Source organism: Pipistrellus kuhlii, unplaced genomic scaffold (genome assembly GCF_014108245.1).
Source record: "Pipistrellus kuhlii isolate mPipKuh1 unplaced genomic scaffold, mPipKuh1.p scaffold_m20_p_27, whole genome shotgun sequence".
NCBI lineage: Eukaryota > Metazoa > Chordata > Mammalia > Chiroptera > Vespertilionidae > Pipistrellus > Pipistrellus kuhlii.
The window spans coordinates 2,397,561-2,418,969 of record NW_023425526.1 but is presented as its reverse complement, the minus strand read 5'-3'; the positions used below and the strand labels follow the sequence as shown (position 1 = coordinate 2,418,969).

The window sequence follows — 21,409 nt, the reverse complement described above, 5'->3', positions numbered from 1 at the left end:
GCGGAGGTAGGCTGCGCGGGGGCCCGAGACGGGCAGCGGGCGATGGCGGCAGCAGCGGCGGCGGGGCGGCTGGGCTGGCTGCTGGCCGCGCTCTGTCTGGGTCACGCCGCGGGGGAGGTGGCGCAGGGTCCACGGGTGCTGGGCGTTTGCCTGGAGCAGGCCGGGTCCGCGGGAGCGGCGTGGGCGCGCGGAGGGGAGGTGCCGGCCGTGCCTGAGGCCACCTTCCGCTTGCGCCTCTTTGGCTGGGGCTTCGGGAACAGCTCCTGGTCCTGGGCGGCCCCCGAGGGTGCGGGCTGCCCCGAGGGCGGGCCGGTCGGGCCGGCAGCCGCGTCAGGGGGGGAGGCGGCGGCGGCGGCCCCGACAGGCGAGTGGCGCGCGCTGCTACGTCTGCGAGCCGAGGCCGAGCACCCACACTCGACGCTGCTGGCGGTGCGCGGGGAGCCGGGCGGCGGGGCGGCGGCAGCGGCCCCCGCGGGCGAGTGGCGTGCGCTGCTGCGCCTGCGCGCGGAGGCCGTGCGCGCGGAGCCCAGCGTCGCGGCAGCGGCGTTCCCGGAGGCGGTGCCGCCCTGGGCGCTCGGCCTGGGCGCCGCAGGGCTGCTGGCGCTGGCGGCGCTGGCGCGCGGCCTGCAGCTGAGCGCGCTGGCGCTGACGCCGGCCGAGGTGCAGGTGCTGCGCGAGAACGGGACGGAGGCGGAGCGCGCGGCGGCGCGGCGCCTGGAGTCGGCGCGGCGCTGGGCCAGCTACGCCCTGGGCGCGCTGCTACTGCTGGCCTGCCTGGCGCAGGCGGCGCTGGCCGTGCTGCTGTACCGCGCGGCCGGCCAGCGCGCCGTGCCCGCCGTGCTGGGCAGCGCCGGGCTCGCGTTCCTGGTGGCCGAGGTGCTGCCGGCCGCCGTGAGCGGGCGCTGGACGCTGGCGCTGGCCCCGCGCGCGCTGGCGCTCAGCCGCCTGGCCGTGCTGCTCACGCTGCCCGTGGCCCTGCCGGTGGGTCAGCTGCTGGAGCTGGCGGCGCGCCCCGGGCGGCTGCGCGAGCGCGTGCTGGAGCTGGCCCGGGGCGGCGGCGATCTCTACAGCGACCTCAGCAAGGGCGTGCTGCGCTACCGGACCGTGGAGGACGTGCTCACGCCGCTGGAGGACTGCTTCATGCTGGAAGCCAGCGCCGTGCTGGACTTCGGCGTCCTGGCCAGCATCATGCAGAGCGGCCACACGCGCATCCCTGTGTACGAGGAGGAGCGCTCCAACATCGTGGACATGCTCTACCTCAAGGACTTGGCCTTCGTGGACCCCGAGGACTGCACGCCGCTCAGCACCATCACCCGCTTCTACAACCACCCGCTCCACTTTGTCTTCAACGACACCAAGCTGGACGCCGTTTTGGAAGAGTTCAAGCGAGGTAAGGTCTGGGAGTCGCGGAGGGGACCCGAAGGCCTTCGGTCTTCCCTAGAAAGGGGTGAGGGGTTACCGAAGCCTCGGGGAGAGGGTCCCAGCCCTATGAGGGGCAATGAGACCTCTACGTGTCCTTTTAAAGAAGATGATGGGCCGAAACCGGTTTGGCTCAGTGGTAGAGCGTCGGTCTGCGAACTGATGGGTCCCGGGTTCGATTCCGGTCAAGGGCATGTACCTTGGTTGCGGATACATCCCCAGTGGGGGGGGGGGGGGGGTGCAAGAGGCAGCTGATCGATGATTCTCTCTCATCGATGTTTCTAACTCTCTATCCTCTCTCTTCCTCTCTGTAAAAAATCAATAAAATAAAGAAGATGATGGCCTTGCAGCTCTGAATGACCTTCTGAAATATCACTTAAGGACCATCGTTCAGAGGGTGACAGCGAGCAAACCGTCCCCTTTCCTGGTAGGCCCCCAATTCTGGGAGGCATGTCCACTAGATTCCAGCCCCCATTATGGGCTTTGGGTTTGTACATATCCAAACTCTCGAATAGAAACTAAAAAACGTAGAGAAAACTTGTCTCCAGATACCTATTATCTGCCCTCATATGCAGGCACATTCCTAAGATATCGAGGCTTAATGTTTTTGCTGGTGGAGGGTCTTGCCTTCCACCTGTCAAAAACGCAGCCCCTGTGAAGAGCAGTGAGCCAGGGAGGCCTGTGATGTGAAATTGCCCTGTCCTCGTCCGTCCGCAGTGTGTTTCCAGCTCGTCCTTGTTCAGGTCACGGAGGGCTGCTGCTTTGCTGATGACAGGAAAGGAGTGGTTGACAAATACCTTCCTGCAGGTGTGGATGGAATGTCCACTTTGATTTTGCCAGAAACAACTTCATGGATGCCGATTTAGTCTCCCCTTCAGCTGTCTTCTTTCAGAAAACTTCCATAAGGGCTTTCAGGTTCTCCCGTAACCACATTTTACTCTCTTTCACCTTGATGTATCTGAGCAGCTCTTAGGTTGCAGGTAAAATCCAAAACCTACCCTCCAGGTGTGAAGGTGTGGGCTGCCCTGTAGTCCTTTCCGTGGCCAACACGACGTGCTCCTCACAGCGTGGCTGCTCCTCGGCTGCCAGCCAGCTTCTCAGACCTGAACTGCAGGGTGGGCACAGGGGACACCCCAGAATTCTGGGTGGGCTTCATCCCAGAGGCTGTGTAATGTGAGGCTGGGAAGTAATAAAGCCCCCTGACCTTTGTGGCTGGCCCCGGGTGGTGAAGGCAGGGAGGCAGGGGACAGGGAAGCAGGGATGCAGGGAGGCGGGGGCAGGGCTTGTGGACCTGACCCTGTTACTCCTGCGTTAGCACTGCTTATGCAGACAGTTCTGGGCGCTCATGTGCACCCTGCGGGAGGCCTGGGTGCTGCCTGGGCTGGCGGTTACTGTTAGTGCCAGGCCTCCCATTGGACCGGAGGCTTGATGGGTAGCTCTGACTGCTCTGCTAGGGAATCTCAAGGGCGCTCCCAGCTGTCTTCCAAGAAGGGGGTCATTCAGCCCCTCTCAGAGGTGGGGAGCCCCCCAGGTGGGGGCCAGACAGAACCTCCTGGTGGTTAGTACTCCATCTGGGCCACTGTATTCTAAGAGGTGGCCCTGGAGTCAGTTGGGAGGGTTTATTCCACCTGCCCCTGCTGCCTCCCAGCTTGAGACCGTGGGGAGGCTGGACTTGACCGCAGGGTGGTGCCTGTAAGCAGAGCATCTCACCACGACTGGTGTGGAGACCATGGGGCGGGAGCGGGAGGCGATGGCACAGAGGGAGAGGGTGGCGGGCTGAATGGGGTTTGGGAAGGAGACCCAAAAGGGCATTTGGAGGTAGAATTGGGAAGGTTTTGTGGTTGTCAGGGGCTTTTCAGCAAGAGGGAGGAGCTGGGGATGAGACCTGGCTTGCAGGAAGGTGAGGGCAGGGGCTGGGTGAGGAGTTTGTTCTGGACTTCGGAGTTTGTGCAGTGGCCGGAGGCCAAGTCCTAGGGGGCAGGTGCCGTGAAATGGGAAGGACCTGAGTGGAGTGAAGGTCTGGTTCTGGGTGTAGAAGTGGTCCCTCCACCACAGAAAAGGAGCAGAGGGGCACAGGCATGGTGGGGAGGCAGCAGAGAGGCTGCTGAGGAGAGCCAGCAGCCTGGAGCATCTGGAAGCCACGGAAGGCCAGTGATTGGGAGAGGAGGCCAGCATTGTGCCGTCTGGCCTGGCTAGCCACGGTGTGGGACAACATGGAGTGAGTGGGCGTTAGGGGTGTGGCAGGTTATGAAGAGCCTCTGGGAGGTGTGGCTGGAGAGCAGAAGCCACGAGCAGTGGCTGGGAGGTTATGGCCGGATTGAGATGGGCGAGTCGGGTGGGCTTAGTTTAGATGTTGGAAAGGAGCCAGTAGAGAGGGACGGCCACTGTGCAGGCCACTCCTGTGCTGGGTGGTGGCCCCAGAGCAGCTCCGGAGAGCCACACAGGCTTCCTGCAGCCTGATGCTGACCCTGTAGCTGCCTGCTGACCGCTGCTGCTGCTGCTGGGAGCTGATGGAGGTTGAGTGGGGAGCACTTCCATCCCTGCCTTCCTCTGTGGTGAGGGAGGGCCACTCTCAGGGCAGAATGACCACGTCGGTCTCTGTGAAATCCTGGAGCTTTCTCTGCTCCTTGCTCATGTAATTCTCTGGTGGATGTCTTTACTTTTCCTCGTTAGAATCCTTTCTAGCATAACCCCTATGAACATAGCATGTTGTAGCCTTGATGGTGCCTGAGGTTTTAGAGTTTGGTGCCCGTCCGCCTCTGCCAGGCGTGTAGGTGGTGGTGCCTCTGAATTCCCTCCCACTGGAGTCTCTGGCATCTTGGCAGCCACCGTTCCTGTCCTGCTTCCGGAACCATCATCGTCTCGGAAAGTCACTTTCCCCAATGGGGAGACTTAGTCCACACGATGATTTTGTGCAAAGATTGCCAGGAAGAGTGAGTGCTTTGGGGCTGTATTTCCTTTGAAGCCATAAGTACCATAACTTATGAGTACCCTTGTGCCTGCTAACGAAACAACTAAGATTACACAGGGGAGCCTTCCAGGGCTTTCTGGACATGCTGGTGAGATGCACCATCTGCTTCTTGCTTGTGGTTCTGGCACTGTGGCAGGGCCGATGCCAGCTTTGCAGTCAGCCAGCAGGGCCCATATTTTCAGGGCATTTTATCCTCTCAGATGAAAAATAAACCCAATCCCTCCAGCTGCCCTTTCTCTGTGTACTACTGCTCCCTTTCGCTGCCTTCTGGACACCTTCAGACGTTGTCGTGAGAGGAAATCCCCTGGCCACTGTTTGAGGGGGCCTCCATGTGGCAGGTCCCTGAGAAAGTTGTGCCCGTTTCATAGAAGTTTGAAGACAAAGGAGAAGTCAGTCCGTTCTGCAGGTCGCCTGCCAGAGCCAGCGGCTCCTGGGAGAAGGGAGCCGAGGTGTGTCCTCTGCGACCTCGGAGGCCCCTGGAGCCTGGGATCTGGTTTCAGAGCCGGAGAAGGCTGCTGTCAGAGTGGCCTGACATTGGTGTCATGTGGCAGAGTCCCCTGGCCCTTCTAGAAACGGCGCCTGCCCTCGTGAGCCATTCCCACCACAACCCCAAGGGGCGGGGCTGCCACCTCATCAGGAACAAGCCGATCCCTCTTTGAGCTCCCTGGCTTTTCCTCTGGGGGCGAGACAACGTAATGCAGCATTTCCTCCTTTAGTTTTTGAGCATATTAGAGCATCCTCGAGATGACAAGAAAACGATGCTCTTTTCTTTAGAAGGGCCTGTGGGAGTCTCCAAGGGCCGGGCTCTCAGACTCGGGGAGAGCCAGTGGAGCGTGGTGGTGAAGAGAATGGACTCGGGAGCCACCAAGGGCCGGGCTCTCAGACTCGGGGAGAGCCAGTGGAGCGTGGTGGTGAAGAGAATGGACTCGGGAGCCAGCTACTTGCATTCGAATCCTGGCTTTGCTCTGGGATGGGTCTTTGGACCTCCCTCGGCCTCACTTTCTCTGTAAACTGTAAGTGGGGATGATGGAGCTGTATGCCCAGAGGGGTGTGGCGGACTTGGTGAGTTACTGAGTAAAGCCCTTGGTGCCCAGGGTAAGCATTCAGTCCTGCTGCTTCACCCATCTGCAGTCAGGCTGTGCTCACAATTGATGGCACCTGAGGCTTGATGAGGTACAGCAAGTGTTATCTTTTTATCCTTTCACAGCCTCATTCCTTTCTTGATCATCCCGCTAGTGGTTTTCTGCTACTAAATACAGTAACCAGAGGCCCGGGGCACAAATTCGTGCAGGGATAGGGTCCCAAGGCCTGGCCCGCAATCAGGGCCTGCCTTCATTTTGTGCCCCCCCACCCCCCATCATAGCAAGCGATTGAAATCCTGGTCTCTCGGTCAAACTCTGGAGGGGACACTTTGTAAATCAGCCATATGTGTGTGTGTGTGTGTGTGTGTGTGTGTGTGTATGCGTGTGTATGCATGTGCATATGTATATGTACGGTATATGTATCTGTATATGTATAGACTAGAGGCCAGGTGCACGAAATTTGTGTACTTGGGAGTGTCCCTCAGCCTGACCTGCTCCCTCTCACAGTCTGGGAACCACCTCTGTGCTCGCCAGCCGTGAGCCTGGCTTCTGCCTGAGCAGCACTCCCCTGTGGGAGTGCAAATCTGTGTTGAGTGTCTGCCTCCTGGTGATCAGTGCATGTCATAGTGACTGGTTGTTCTGCTGTTGGGACAAAAATGGACTTTCTGACATCCGCCGAGGGGGCCCCAGATTGCGAGAGAGTACAGGCCAGGCTGAGGGACCCCACTGGTGCATGATTGAGGCCAGGCAGAGACTGTGGGAGGGCACCAGGGTATGTCTGGCCTGTCTCACTCAGTCCTGACCCTAGTAGCAAGCTAACCTACTGGTTGGAGTGTCTGCCCCCTGGTAGTCAGTGCACATCATAGCAAGCAGTTGAGTGACCTTAGCATATCATTAGCATATTATGGTTTGATTGGTTGAATGGCCAACTGAATGACTGGACACTTAGCATATTAGGCTTTTATTGTATAGGACTAGAGGCCCAGTGCACGAAATTTGTGCATGGGGGGGAAAAGGGGGTCCCTCAGCCCAGCCTGCACCCTCTCCAATCTGGGACCCCTCAAGGGATGTTGGACATCCCTCTCACAATCAGGACTGCTGGCTCCCAACTGCTTGCCTGCCCCTGATTGCCCCTAACCGCTTCTGCCTGCCATCCTGATTGCCCCCTAACCACTTCCATGCCAGCCTGATTGATGTCTAACTGTCCACTGCCAGTCTCTTTGCCCCCAACTTCCCTCCTTTGCCAGCCTGGTCACCCCTAACTGTCCTCCCCTGCAGGCCTGGACCCTCCCAACTGCTCTCCCTGCTGGCCATCTTGTGGCGGCCATCTTGTGTCCACATGGGGGCAGCCATCTTGTGTGTTGGAGTGATGGTCAATCTGCATGTTACTCTTTTATTAAATAGGATAGATGGCTTTTGCTTAAGTCTTCACATTTGCATTTCATCCAGCTTTGGAGCAGAGGTCCAGACCCCTGGGGGCGGCGGGGCGATAGCATAAATGCTACAGGAATGGGGCATGCGTGCCTCATAGAGCTCCACAGAGTATGTTTCTAACCTCAACACATAGAATTGTGGTTAAACCCAGGGTATAGAAAGGAGGATTCACACAAAGAAGGGATCCAAAAGATTCTTGAAGCAAGTACCCTCTACTTTGCAGCCCAAGCCAACTTTCCCCCCAGGCCAGCCGTTTCCCTGGTAACAGAGTAGGGCGTGGAGATCAGCCTGCTCTCGGGCCCAGGACCTGCTCAGCCCAGTTGCCACCGCCCAGGTGTGCTCCTGAGCCTGGAGAGGTAACTAGTCTGCTGTGCTATAAATGCAGACACACAGTAGACTTCAAAGACTCGCACAAAAAGTAAAACATTTGTTAATGTGTTTATATTGATTGCATGTCAAAGTGGTTTAGCTATATTGACTTAAAACAGTAGATTACCAGTTTTTATTTCACCTGGGTCTTTTTATTTTTTTTTAATGTAGCTATCAGAACTTAGGAATCACATGAGTGGCTTGCATTGTGTTTCTCTTGTGCGTGTACACGGTTCTATAGATGAAGAGCACTCACTAAGCAGGGTGAGCTCCTGACTTTTCCCAACAAGCCCACTACTCAGGAAGTGTGGGACTTTTTTCAAGTTTACATTTCCTTGTTAAACAAAGAGGAGGTAACAGAGACAGAGAGGAAAGGGAACGTTCCCACACAGGCCCTGGATGGCCTTCCTAGACGTTGGCTTTGGACAGCAAGGGCAGCCTTCAGAACCGGGGAGTCTGCCTTCGGGGGGTCAGACGGGGGCCTCTCTCCGCTCCACTTAGTCGGTCCTGGGGAGCCTCCATTTCCAGTTGGTGCCTGTGTCCCCAGTTTATCTGATGCATCCACGGCTGAGCCACATTGACGGCGTGGAGCTACGCAGGCCGGGGCAGACTCTGGCTCGGGGGGCCTTGTGCCTGGGAGCGCAGTGTCCGGGTTCGGGTTCCTCCCGTGTGAGGTGAGGCCAGGCCTGTGAGCATTAAGATCCCAGCTCTGCCTGGTTTGGCTCAGTGGATAGACTGTTGGCTTGTGGACTAAAGGGTCCCAGGTTCCATTCCTGTCAAGGACACAGGCTGGGGTTGTGGACTTGTCCCCAGTTGGGGGCGTGCAAGAGGCAGCCAATCAATGATTCTCCCTCATCATTGATATTTCCATCTCTCTCTACCCTCTTCCTCTCTGATATAAAAAAAAATGTGTGTGTGTGTGTATAGTGTGTGTGTGTGTGTGTGTGTGTGTGTGTGTATATAATCTCCCAGAAAAGTCACACCCAGTGCTTGGTGCGTCTTAGGGACACAAACATCAGTATCTGTCCTGTGGGCTTGTGCAGGATGGGACCCAGATACGGGAGCCTCTGGCACCCTGTCACAGGCACTTCCCCTCCCCAGGGAAGTCCCACCTGGCCATCGTGCAGAAGGTGAACAACGAGGGGGAAGGTGACCCCTTCTACGAGGTCCTGGGCCTGGTCACCCTGGAGGACGTCATTCAGGAGATCATCAAGTCCGAGATCCTGGACGAGTCCGAGGACTACCGTGAGTCCCGCCTGCTGGCCGCTTTTGGCTCCGTGGCCTTCGGGCCCTGAGGGGTGTGCTTCCGTTCGGGGGGTGCCGGGTCTCTGTTCTTCCCCTGCGCACCCGTGTTGCCCTTACGGGAGAGCACCCTCCGGGGGCGGGGCCATGTGGCCACCCTCCCCCCCCGGGGCCTCGCAGTTCCAGCACCTGCTTGGGGTGCCGCTTGCTCTCCCGTCACTGAGGGGCCTCTGTCCTTACGGGCGTTTCCAAGATTCCTCCTCACTCCTTTTGCTTCTCATGTGGTTTGTACAGTGTCTCCTCAAACTTGTTCTTTACTGAGAGCCGGCTCTTTGCTAAGAGGGTCCTCCCAAAACCTGTCTCTGGGCCCGTGCTTGTGTCTTAGAAGCACCTGCCTCTTAGGATGGTGACAGGTCTGCAGGATGGCATAGAGCCCATGCCCAGCGCCGGGGCTCCCACCTGTGTGTGCTGTCGGGAGAACTGCTTTGCCCCGGTGTCCCTTCCTGTAGCACCTCTAGTTTCGTTCCCTGGGCTGCTCCAGGCTCAGAGCTACCACTTAGATGCCACCGGGTAGCACCAGGTCCCCCAATGCCTGCTTCCGGCGAGTGCTCTTCTAACGGCCACAGGAGCCTGTCACTTAGCTTCTTTCTGTCTTGTCGGCATTGTCTCCTCCCAGCTCCACGGAGAGGTCCTTTCTCGGGGAATGGCTGTGTGTGGGCCTCTGGCTCTCTGTCCTGAGCACCAGGGCCACTGTGTGGGACTGACAGCCGGGCACCACCCAAGGATGTGTCCTGGGGGCTAGGGGTGCAGGCAGCATGCCCCTTGGGTAGGCATGTTGGCAGGAGGGCTGCTGGTGCCTAAGCTGCCTTCTGCTCGCCATCCCAGGAGACACCACGGTGAGGAAGAAGCCTGCTGCTCTCAGTGTCCCTCTCAGTGTCCCTCTCAGGCGGAAAGAGGAATCCTCCTTGTTCAAGGTGTCTGACAATGAGTGTAAAGTGAAAATCTCGCCTCAGCTGCTCTTGGCCACCCAGCGCTTCCTTTCCCGAGGTGAGGATGAGGGGTGTTCTTGTCCCCACCCTCCTGCTTACCCGTCCAGTGGGTCAGGAGACCCCGGGCAGCCATTGCCTTCCCATCCCAGTAAGCAGGAGAGTGTCCAGGAGCAGCTCTGTGCTCCTCTTGGCTGTCCTGGCAGCAGACACCCTTCTGGACACTCGGGTTACCCAAGGGAGCCGTCCGCTCCCCACACATCCAGAAGCAGGGCCAGGCTGAGGCCACCTGTGCGAGGAAGCCTGGTGGTGGTGTGTGTGGCTGCGAGGCCTCTTGTGTTGGGAGGGACTCGCTCGAGGGCCGGCCAGGAGATTGCAGGTGGGCAGCAGGTGTCGGTGGTTACGCTGGCCGCTAAGGGCCCAGTGGACACTCTCTCTCTCTGCCGCGGGCAGAGGTGGATGTGTTCAGCCCGTTGCGAATCTCCGAGAAGGTCCTGTTGCACCTGCTGAGGCACCCCAGCGTCAACCAGGAGGTGAGGTTTGACCAGAGCAACCGCCTGGCTGCACACCATTACCTGTACCAGCGCAGCCAGCCGGTGGATTACTTCATCCTCATCCTGCAGGTAACAGGAGCCCGGCCAGGCCCCCACCGGTCGGAAAGCAGGGACGGGTCTGAGCGAGGGAGGCACGTCTAGGTACCCCCCTGCGTAATCAGAGTGGGTGCTTCTGCTTGTGCTTCCTTCCGGCAGGAGACGTAACGTGTATGCGTCTGTCTCTCTCCGCCTCCCAGGGCAGGGTTGAGGTGGAGATCGGGAAGGAGGGCCTGAGGTTCGAGAACGGGGCGTTCACCTACTATGGCTTGTCTGCCCTGACAGCCCCGTCTTCAGGTAAGCTGTGCCCCCTGCCCCCGCCCCCCGGTGAAGGCGGGCTGGCTGGGGCCCTCCCTCTGCTGTGGTGGGGCCCCCGGACCAGGACCTGCCCTCTCCCTTCCCAGCACGGCCTCCTACAGGCCGGCCTGCCTCAGGACTGCGGGGCTGCCGCTCAGGGCGTGCGGGAAGGGCAGGTGTTCAGGGCTGGTCTTGGCTGCTCCCTCCCATTCCTGTACACCTCTCCCTGGAGGAAGCTGTTTGCCATCTCCCCAAGCTCCTGGCCAAGGTCCCGGTGTGAGGTGGGGGCTCCGCGGCTGTGCAGGAGTCCCCACCACGGTGGGCTGCCAGCTCCCAGTGGGCTCCCGTGACTGCTCGTTCTCTCCCTAGTTCACCAGTCCCCGGTGTCCTCGCTCCAGGCCCTCTGCCAGGACCCACAGCCTGAGCCAGCCGACGGCACCCGCCCGTCCACGTACTGTCCTGACTACACCGTGAGGGCCCTCTCTGACCTGCAGTTCATCAAGGTTTGGACTCTCATTGGCTCTGGCCTCTGACGAGCTTTGTGTCCCCGAAGGTTAGACCCCTGGTCACCATGTTGTGTGACCTGAGAGTAAATTCCTAGGAAGTCAGTCTGAGACGTCCCAGAGCAAACCTTGAATTGGCTCTGCCGCCTCCGACGGCTGCTGATCGGTCTCGCCTCTGGGCCTAGGCACCCAGTTTCCTTCTGACCTTAAGGACACTTTGCTCGCTTGACCTTAGCTAGCCTGTGGTTCTTCCTTCTCCTCATCCGCCCAGAGTGACGCCCAGGGGGTTCACGTGCTTGTGGGCAGGAGGGGGTGGCGTGGGCGGGCGCCTCACTGCTCCGAAATGCGCTCTTCCTCCAGGTCACGCGGCTCCAGTACCTCAATGCGCTCCTGGCCAGCCGAGCCCAGCGCCTGCCCCCGTGCCCCGAGAGTGCGGGCCTCCAGGTCACCCCGGGCAGCCGGACCCGGCTCCTCGGTGACAGCACAGCCGCGGCAGCAGGTGAGCCCGGGGCCGCGCTGCTGCACACACACTGGCTCCCTCTGCCCGCATTCTCCCTCCTCCCCTTCCTCCGGCGGCCCCGAGTTCTGTCCACCAGCAGGCGCTTGAGTCTGTGAAGGCAGCGTTTTCTCTTGAGAGCCTGTTGGGTGGTTGACTTAGGGAATGAGATCATGTCCAGACGTGGTCATTTGGGATTAGGGTTAGGTCCCCCAGAAAGTGAGGTTGGGTCCCGGTGGGCCTGGCTCCGAAGGCGGTGGCTGGTGGGCACACCCAGCCATAGGCCCCCGAGGCCTGTGCTAGGAGAGGCTCGGATCCCGCCCTGGGCTCCTCTGCGCAAGACGCTTGTGACGGGGCTCAGCTTTATGATGGGAGGTGGCAAACCCCACCCTCCAGTGTGAGGAGGCTCCCTGAGGGGGTGGGAGGAGGCAGCGTCGGGAACCTTCTTGCCCTCGTTAATCAGGAGGTTCCTTTACTCGGAGCTCCTCCCGGTCGGGGTCGGAGACGCGCTGAGGCTGTGGGCGGGAAGGCCGCAGGGGGCTGAGCTCGTGGGCACCGTGCTCTGAGTCCTGGGCGGGGGGTGATGCTCACTGTCCAGATGAAGATTTGGGGCAGAGACGGACTCAGGCCCCCCGCGTGCAGCCCATGTGCGCCCTTGTCCCTGCCGTGGTGCCTCCCGGAGAACAGCGGTGCCTGCTCAGGCCCATGCTGAGCACACGAAGTTCTTACAGCACAAAGATGCTCTCTGAGGGGGATACAGGAGCAAGGGATCGCAGTGCCCCCGCCCCCACACTGGGTGTTGGGAAAGGGGCCCCGGGTGGGGCGCGCTGCTTCAGTCCGGCGTGGGCTGCCCAGGGCCCCTCCCGGGCGCACACGGGCCTCTGCCCTGCGTCCGGTGAGGTCGTTGATTCTGTGACGTCCCCTTGTTTGTCCTGGCCGTGGGCTCAGAGCCTTTGGTTTTCTCGTGTGGAGCCTTTCCCGGCCCCATCTGCTGCTCGGCCTGCGCGTGTCACGTTCAGAGTACAGACTTAGGTCTCGGAAGGATGGTTTTCTCTTCATTTCATCTTTTACCCGATTCCCAAGGTTTAAGCCCTTTTTTGGCTTCTGCTGCTCGTAGGTCAGTCCCCTAAGGGACTGATGGATAGTGAGCCTGTGCGTCATGCCCCTTTGTAACAGATTGCCTCCTGCTCTGCAGTCACGTTGGGGCTGTTCTCCGGTGCGGCTGACCTTTGCCCATGAGGCTCACCGCTGTCTTTCCGCTCCTGGCCCTGGTTTCTGGCCCCTTGCTGCGTCCCTGCCTCCTGGAGGGCTGGCTGTCACTCCGCACGGAGGCCTCAGGAGCACGGCTTCCGGCTGCAGGCAGGCCCTCCCAGAGAACGTGCTCAGACGCAGGGTGGTTTTTGACTCCGATAGAGCAGTGGATCAAGGATTGGTTCTGGTCCTTGGCCTGTTCTTGTAAATAGTTGAGTTTTGTTTTTTAAATATGTTCTTAGTGATTTTTGAGAAAGAGAAAGAAAAACAATGATTGGCTGCCCTCGCACGCCCCCTGCATTCCAGGCATGTACCCTGCTCAGGAATCGAACTGGCAGTGCTCAACTAACTGAGCCACACCGGCCAGGGCACAAATAAAGTTTTATTGGGATCTACCTGCTTGTTCACAGATTGTATGTGGCAGCCTTTGAGCTACAATAGTGAAGTCAAATTGTCACAGAGGCCATGTGACCTGCAAAACCTGAAAGTACTGGCCTTTTATATATATTGATATATATATATATATATATTTTTAAAATTGATTTCAGAGAGGAAGTGAGGGACAGAGAAACATCAGCAATAAGAATCATTGATCAGCTGCCTCCTGCACGCCCCCTATTGGGAAATCGAGCCCTTGACCAGAATCAAACCCAAAGACCCTTCAGTCCAAGGCTGACGCTCTATCCACAGAGCCAGACCGGCTAGGGCAGAACTAACTTTTTACAGAAATAGTTTTCTGACCCCTGACCTGCATTTCACTTTGGAGTAACTCCTCCACGTGCAGCCCTCACAGAACGGGACTTTCGGGGGAAAGTTCATGAAGACCTGTTCCCTGACCTTCTGTTCTGAGCAGCCTGAGGCAGAGTGCACGCCCCTGCCTGGGCCCTGCCCAGCTGGTGCCTGCGGCCTCGGTGTGCGGGCGGAGGCCTGCGGGTTCGGCTCAATAACTGCCCTCCCTCTGGATAGAGAGAATAGAGCGAGATACGAGTTCGTATAGAGTCCGCGATATATTCACCCGATCGAGCGCGATAGAGAGGATCGGCACGTATCCTACCTCTACAAGCTAGTCGCTAGGACGTCCAAGCTCCTCGCCTCTAATACCATCCTCATCTCTCTCTCTCTCTCTCTTCTCTCTCTCTCTTCTCTCCTCTCTCTCTCTCTCTCTCTCTCTCTCTCTCTCTCCTCTCTCTCTCTCCTCTCTCTCTCTCTCTCTGCTCTCTCTCTCTCTCTCTCTCTCTCTCTCTCTCTGCTCTCTTCTCTCTCCCCCTCCCTCCCTCCCTCTCTCTCTCTCTCTGCTCTCTCTCTCTCTCTCTCTCTCTCTCTGCTCTCTCTCTTCTCTCTCTCTCTCTCTCTCTCTCTTCTCTCTCTTCTCTCTGCTCTCTCTCTCTGCTCTGTCCAGCCTGCCCAGTAGACCTTCCCCTCTTTGGCACTTTTGGAAACTGCAGTTGATAATTGCCTGGGTTAGTGAGCATTTTTTGTTTTAAGAAAACGCCCAAGGTAAATAAATACCCTCCCTTTCCTTTGGCTTTGCTTTCCTTGCCCAGGTCTGCTGGGGGAGCTCCAGACCGCTTCCCTGCCTGGGGGCCTTCCTCCCGGGTGCGGGCCCTTCCCGTCCCTCCTGCTGCTTCTCACTTCTTTTCTCTGGAAGACAGGACTCATGGACGCCCCAGCCTTGGAGGCTAAAGCCCCGTGCAGGGCAGGCTCCCCTTGCCCAGCATACGGCCTCGGCCTCCTGCGGCCACAGCCCAGCCCTGCTTCCCTGCCTCAGTGATGACGTGTCCCCTACGGGTGTCTGGGAGGCGGAGTCAGGCCTCTGCCTGCCCTGCCCCTCCCTCCCCAAGAGGATGCTCCCACTTTCCGTCAGGCAGTAATTCTCCCCCTCTCTCTCCTAGGGTCCAGCCACGGCGGCCCGGCCTCGCAGCCGGGGAGAGCCCCGGCCGGAGCCCCGGAGTATAACTGCTTGCAGGCAGCCGGGTCTGGGGAGTAGGCCAGCCCGTCCTCCCCTCAGCCACGTTTTAGATGGCCCTTCAGACGCCGTCCGGAGCCTCGGAGGGCCTGCCTCCTCCAGGAAATAGGGGTCAGCGGGCACAGCCCTCCAGGTCTGCTTCCTGGGATGGAAGGACACCGCCATCGCCCTGCAGGGGGCCAGCCTGCCCCCTGTGACGGTGCATGGCCTGCCCCTCTTGGGCCATGCCATGACGTGAGTGCACTGTACTCGCTCTGCTTCTCTGCCAACTGCTGCTGCTGGCAGCACTTTCTGAGCACACCACGGCACCAGTTATGGCTGGGGGTTCAAATCCATGGCCTTGTGATGGCCAACGTGGAGGCCTCCCTGACAGTGCCGTGTCTCAGCACGCCCCAGCCTGCGCTTTATGCCAAACCTGGATTCAGTTCCTCACAAGCCTGTGGCACCAGTCCTGCCCCTCCTGTGGAGGCGGCTGGCTGGCCCGGCAGAGCCCTGAGCAAGTTGCAGACCCTGGGACAGGACGGCCTGTGCTTCCCGCCACACATCTGCCTGGGGGACGGGCGAGCCCGGCCACGGAGCAGTTTCCTGCCAGCCCGTCCTCCCGCTCAGGCCACGTTCTGTGTTAACGAGAGGTCCTGTGAGAGGAGGGCTCTGTGCACCCAGTCCTTTCTGCATGGTCAGATCCCTGGAACAGGAACCAGAACTAGACCAATGTCACGCCTCCTTGCTCAGCTTCCCGGTCGTGTGGCTGTGAGTGCCTGGCGAGCAGTGAGGGAGTGGGAGTCGAATGGGGGGCAGGTGCATCACGGCCACCTTTCCTTTAGAAAAACAAGAGATTTCTGTCTCTGAAGCATTTCAAGCTTTTGCCTGTTTCCTATCCCTGGCTATGGGGTTTTAGGAGAATCGGGAGCAATAAGATTCTGTTTTTGTTTTTTGTCTTTTTCCTTCCCGTTTCCCTCTGTTAACCGCTCACAGCTCTCCAGCTGCGTAGAAGCGGCATCATGGGGACCTGGATCTCAGAGAGGGCAGGGGGGACGGAGGTTTCTGGAACCTTTCTCAGAGGAATTTGGGTCCTTATCTGGGATCAGCAGGAATGAAAGCTGTTCTCCAGGAAATCACTCCAAGAGCAAAACCCCAGGTGGGAACAGCAGGTCCTGAGGATGTCTCATTATTCTGTGTCCAATGCCGGTGAGACGCCCGGGAGTAGCTCTGGCTTATGTCAGCTGCAGAGCCTGCTGAGGCATGGAGGGCTTCGCTGTGCTGTGCGCCCCTCTCCGGACAGTGGCTCTTTCCCGGGTTCATCACCTGGAAAATTAGACATTCTGAGGCCGGGGCCCACCCGGGGGATGGAATGGGTCTGACATCAGGATTTCAGTCTTGAAATAACGTTAGATTCACCGAAGGGCTCCATGCACCCTTCATCTTGCTCCCTCATGTTAACATCTTACATCACCTCAGTACCTTTATCAAAACTAAAAGTTAACACTGGTACAAAAATAACTAAATCACACTTTACAATATGGGTTCTACCAGTTTTTCTAATGTCCTTTCTCAGTTGCAGGATCCATTCCAGATATCAGTTTAGAACTATGACTTTTTTTTCTACCTATTTGTTTTGAATGTACAGATTCATAGGAAGTTGCAAAGATAGAGGTACCCTTCACCCTGCTTTCCTCGATGGTTACATCTTAGTTACAATCAGTATCAAATCAGGAATGGACACGGCAGTAGGATGGTTAGTTATATATCATCTCATGTGTAGCTTTGTGTGACCATTGCTACAGCCTGGACACAACCGTCTGGTTGCCATCAGCATCTCACTCTACCCTTTTATACCCCACCCCACCTCCAGCCGCCATCCTAATCCCTGGCAACCCTTGATCTGTTTGTCAGCTCGCCAGTTCTGTCATTTCAAGAATGTATAAATGGGGTTGAGTAACATGTAACATCTGGGGTTGGGTTTTCTCCGATAGGCTCTGGATATCTCCCAGTGGTTGTGGTGTCCACAGTGCGCCTCTGTTGGTGGTTGCGTGGTTTTCCATGTATGCTCCTTCTAGTTAAGGACGTGGAGGTGGTTTCCAGTTCTTGGCTATCCCAAATAAAGCTGCTATGAACATTCTTCACAGGTTTCTGTGTAAATGTTGGGTTCTTTGAAAGAAATGACCAGAAGTGCAATCGCTAGATTATATGGTTATTGCACGTTTTGGTTTTTCAAATGGACAAACTTCCAGAGTGGCTGCACCATTTTACATCTCCACCAACAACGAGTGTGACCCAGTTTCTCTGAATCCTGCCAGCATTTCGTGTTGTCACTTTTATTTTGGCCATTCTGGTAGGTGTCGTGACATCTCATGTGGTTTTTACACAGTGGCTAATGTGTATCTTTTCATATGCCTATTCACTCCATGAAATATCTGTTCATGTCTTTTGCCAATTTTCTAATTGGATTGTTTAATTTTTTTAATGTTTAGTCGTTTTTTTAATTTCTTTATTGATTAAGGTGTTACATATGTGTCCTTATTCCCCCATTCCCGCCCCTCCCCCCTATGAGTTTTGTTTTTTAAAATATATCTTCATTTATTTCAGAGAGGAAGGGAGAAGGAGAGGGAGATAGAAACATCAGTGATGCGAGAGAATCATTGATTGGCTGCCTCCTGTGCGCCCTGACTGGAAGTTGAACTGTGACCTCCTTATTAATAGGTTGGTGCCCAACCACTGAGCGACACTGGCCAGGCTGCTGTTAAGTGTTCAGAGTTCTTAATATATATTCTAAATACTAATCCTTTTTTAGGGTTTTGGTTTACAAATAGCTTTTTTTTTCATCCTCTGAACAGGACATTTTACAGAGCAAACATTTTTACTTTTGATAAAGTCCCATTTACAGATTTTTTCCCTCTTATTGATTATGCTTTTGATGACATGGCTCAGAATCTGCCTCCTGCTAGATGCTGAAGATTATCTCCTATGTTTTCTAAACTTTATAGATTTGTTTTACATTTAAGTCTGTGATCCATTTGGAATTAATTTTTGTATAAGATATGACCTTCTGGTCAAGGTTCTTTTTTCCTCAATTTGCATTTTACTGTTTACTAATGAGATTGAGTGTCTTTTTACGTATTGCTAGGTAATTCATATTTTCTCTTCTGGGAAATGCCTGTTATATCTTTTGCCTTTTAAAAATTTTTTATTATGATTTTATTAATTTTTTAGAGAGGGGAGAGGTGTAGTATGATAGAAACATCAATGATAGAGAAACAGCACTGATAGGCTGCCTCCTGTACCAAACCAGCAACCTGGTCATGTGCCCTGACCGGGAATCAAACCAGTGATCGCTTGGTCCTGGGTCAGAGCTCAGCCACTGAGCCACAGCAGCTGGTCTCTTTTGCCCTATTTCCATTGAGTTTGTATTTTTCTTATTTATTCGTGTGAGTTCTTTATGTGCCCTGGGTTCTAATCATTTGTAGAATAAATATGTTGCAAAAAGTTCTCTGTGTGTTGTAGTTTATCATTCTACTTATGTCTTTTGATAAATAGTCATTCTTAATTTTTCTGCAATTGGACTTAATCAAATATTTTCTTCAATGGTTGGTATTTTGTGTCTTGATAAATCCTTTTCTACCCTGTTGTCATAAAAATATTTTTCTACATTATCTACATGCCCACATACACACACATTTAAATGTCTAACCCACCAGAAAGTGATAAGTGTATGCACTATTCAATTCCCTTTATTTTCCCCCAAATGGATAACCAAGTGTTCAAATCCTACATATTAAGAAGCACATCTCCTCTCTGTAATGCCCTCTGTCATAAATCAGATGTTCACATATGTATCGATTTGTTATCTTGCAACTTGACTATTTTTCCCCCCAATAATCTTATGGTGATATCTTTAAGGTTTTCTATATAGTATTATGCCATCTACAAATAAGGATAGTTTTACTTCCCAGTTTGGATGCCTTTTATTTTTCTTGCTTATTTGCATTGGCTAAGATTTCCAATACCATGTTGAATAACAATGGTGAGACATCTTTTCCTTGTTCCTTATCTTAGAAGAAAAGCTGTCTTTTCTCAGTTTCCATCATTGAGTATGATATTGGCTGAGGGTTTGTCAGAACTGGTCTTTATTATGTGAGGTACTTCTGTACCCATTTTATTAAGTGTTTTAATCATTAATGGATGTTGGAGCTTGTCAAATGCTTTGTCTACATTTATTAATATGACTTATTTTGTAAATTTAGTGTGTTACTGCATTGATTGATTTGTATGTGTTGAACCATCCTTGATCATAATGTATATGATCTTTTTAATGTTTTGTTTGATTTGCTAGGATTTAGTTAGGATTTTTACATCTATGCTCATCAGAGATATTGGCCTGTAGTTTTTTTTTGTGTGTGTGTTGTCCTTGCCTGGTTTTGGTATCAGGGTTACATTGGCCTCATAAAATGAGTTAGGAAGTTTCTCCTCTTCAATTTTTTTTTTTTTGAAGAATTAGAGGAGGATATTAAATATTTGCTGAGTGTTAGGGTAGAAAAGCCATTTGGTCCTGGGCTTTTGTTTTTTGGGGAGGTGTTGTGTGTGTGTTTTTTTTAGTGTTTCAATTTTGTTACCAATGATTGGTCTATTTAGGTTTTCCAGTACCTCGTGATTCTGTCTAGGGTGGCTATATATTTTAAAGAATTTGTCCATTTCTTCTAGGTTATTGAATTTGGTGGCATATAACCTTTCGTAGTATATATATAAAAGTCTAAGCGACCATCTGACTATTTGACTTTTTGACTGATAGCTATGACATGCAATGATCACCAGGGGGCAGATGCTCAACACAGGAGCTGCTGAGCTGAGGTGACTTGGCAGCTGAGGTTCTCAGGTGACACACCCTGGAAATGGGCTCTCTCCTCTCTGGCTCCTCAGATTTTTAATTCACTTCATTTTTAGGTTCACTTGTTGATATATATGTATTTGTTGATCATAATTTTTATCTTTACCTTTTTCTTCTTCCTCTTCTTAAAGAATACTTTTCAGCATTTCATATAATACTGGTTTGGTGGTGATGAATTCCTTTAGCTTTTTCTTATCTGTGAAGCTCTTTATCTGCCTTTCAATTCTGAATGATAACTTTGCTGGGTAGAGTAATCTTGGTTGTAGGTTCTTGCTGTTCATCACTTTGAATATTTCTTTCCACTCCCGTCTCACCTGCATAGTTTCTGTTGAGAAATCAGCTAACAATCATATGGGTGCTCCCTTATAGGTAATTAACTGTTTTTTTCTTGCTGCTTGTAAGATTTTCTCTTTGTCTTTTGCCCTTGGCATTTTAATTATGATGTGTCTTTGGTGTGGTCCTCTTTGGATTCCTTTTGTTTGCGGTTCTGTGTGCTTCCTGGACTTGTAAGTCTATTTCTTTCACCAGGTAGGGGAAGTTTTCTGACATTATTTCTTCAAATAGGTTTTCAGTATCTTGCTCGCTCTCTTCTTCTGGCACCCCCATAATTCTGATGTTGGTAAGCTTGAAGTTGTCCCAGAGGCTTCTTACACTATCTTCAACTTTATGGATTCTCGTCTTCTTGCTTCTCCAGAGGAGTGTTCTTTGCCTCTTTATATTCCAAATCTTTGACTTGACTCTTGCATTCTTCTAGTCTGCTGTTGGGTCTCTGTATAATATTTTTTATTTCAGTCAGTGTATGTTTAATTTCTAGTTGGTCCTTTTTCATATTCTTGAGGGTCTTGTTAAATTTATTGGCCTTTTCTAGGAAATACTTGAAAAACCTTATAACCGTGGTTTTGAACTCTATATCCAGTCTTTTGTTCTCCTCCATTTCTTTCGTTTGAGATTTGTTTCCTTGTCTCCCCATTTTTGCTGCTTCCCTGAGTTGTAGGGTGGCTTTGTGTGTTTGGTGTCCTATATGGCTCAGTGGGTCAGTCTCCCAGTTACCTGAGGTGGACACTCTTGGTGCTCCCCTTTGTGAACTGCGTGTACAGCCTTGTTGTAGCTAAGACTTGATTGTTGTTGGTATCCCTGGGAGGAATTGACCTCCAGGACAATTGGATGTGAGTATCAGCTGTGTCTACACCAGGATACCTTCTGTATTGGGGACAGTCTTATAGGATCAAACTTGCAAAATTGCAAAAGCCTCTGTGCTCAGCTTGGATGGGGTGGAGTCTCAGGGCTGAGCCGCCAGTCTTGGCTTCCTGTCAGCCCTGCGCTTGTGCACGCGCCTCAGACCTCTGCCTTCCACAGGTCCCCCGAGTTTCCTCCTGACAGTCCAGATTCCCCTTGTAAGAGCGTGGGTGCTCCAGGGGCTCGCCTGGAACTGGGTTTCAGTGCTCAGTGCATTCGGAACTGGGCTTCAGTGACCTTCCGCTATGGAGAGGCTGTGGCTACCTCCGCGGTCAGACCTCTCTGCATGCACGCACTCATGCGCACACGTGTGTGTGCTCGTCTCTAGACCCTGCCCGCCGTGGCTCCCGGCTCCCCCGAGTCTCTCAGTCTCCGAGTCTCGGGTGCCTTTCTCTACAGTCCAGACTCCACCCATAGGAGCCTGGGTCCGCGGGATTTCACCTGGGGCTGGGGTTCAGTGCAGTCGGGAGCTTCCTTTCCCCTCCCGCCAGGCAGGCGCTGGGCCGGCCTTCCTCTCTGAGCTGTGTCTCCCTACCTCAGCGCTTTGCCGCTCCCCTGATCCGTGAGCCTCTCTCCTCCTTTCTGGCTGTAGATTTCCCACTCAGCCAGCTTTCCCGTGGCTTGGGATGATGTCCATACTGTCTTTTAGTTGTTGTTTTGAGATTGTTGTGTGACCCAGCAGTTT

At 54.4% G+C, this 21,409-nt stretch overlaps 1 protein-coding gene across 4 annotated transcripts; it reads left to right on the top strand.

Moving 5' to 3' along the window:
- Positions 1-16,725, top strand: CNNM3 (cyclin and CBS domain divalent metal cation transport mediator 3). 4 transcript variants are annotated; one of them, XM_036453959.2, is made up of 9 exons: positions 2-1,390; positions 8,377-8,520; positions 9,403-9,564; positions 9,957-10,126; positions 10,294-10,390; positions 10,760-10,893; positions 11,254-11,392; positions 14,040-14,137; positions 14,533-14,551. In XM_036453959.2, the coding sequence occupies exons 1-8, from the start codon at positions 43-45 to the stop codon at positions 14,087-14,089; spliced, it is 2,244 nt and encodes a 747-aa protein (XP_036309852.1). In that variant the 5' UTR covers positions 2-42; the 3' UTR covers positions 14,090-14,137; positions 14,533-14,551. The 4 variants fall into 4 exon arrangements, with proteins under 4 accessions (XP_036309853.1, XP_036309852.1, XP_036309849.1 ...); XM_036453956.2 differs by lacking the exon at positions 14,040-14,137 and having other exon boundaries at positions 14,533-16,725; XM_036453957.2 differs by lacking the exon at positions 14,533-14,551 and having other exon boundaries at positions 14,040-14,434.
- The last annotated feature ends 4,684 nt before the right edge of the window (positions 16,726-21,409 follow it).

Excerpts from the sequence above, each read along its gene's own strand:
- CNNM3 (XM_036453956.2), top strand. The coding sequence starts at position 43 with ATGGCGGCAGCAGCGGCGGCGGGGCGGCTGGGCTGGCTGCTGGCCGCG. Across the intron at positions 1,391-8,376 it reads TTTGGAAGAGTTCAAGCGAG|GGAAGTCCCACCTGGCCATC; the intron begins GTAAGGTCTGGG and ends TCCCCTCCCCAG. Across the intron at positions 10,391-10,759 it reads CCTGACAGCCCCGTCTTCAG|TTCACCAGTCCCCGGTGTCC; the intron begins GTAAGCTGTGCC and ends TTCTCTCCCTAG.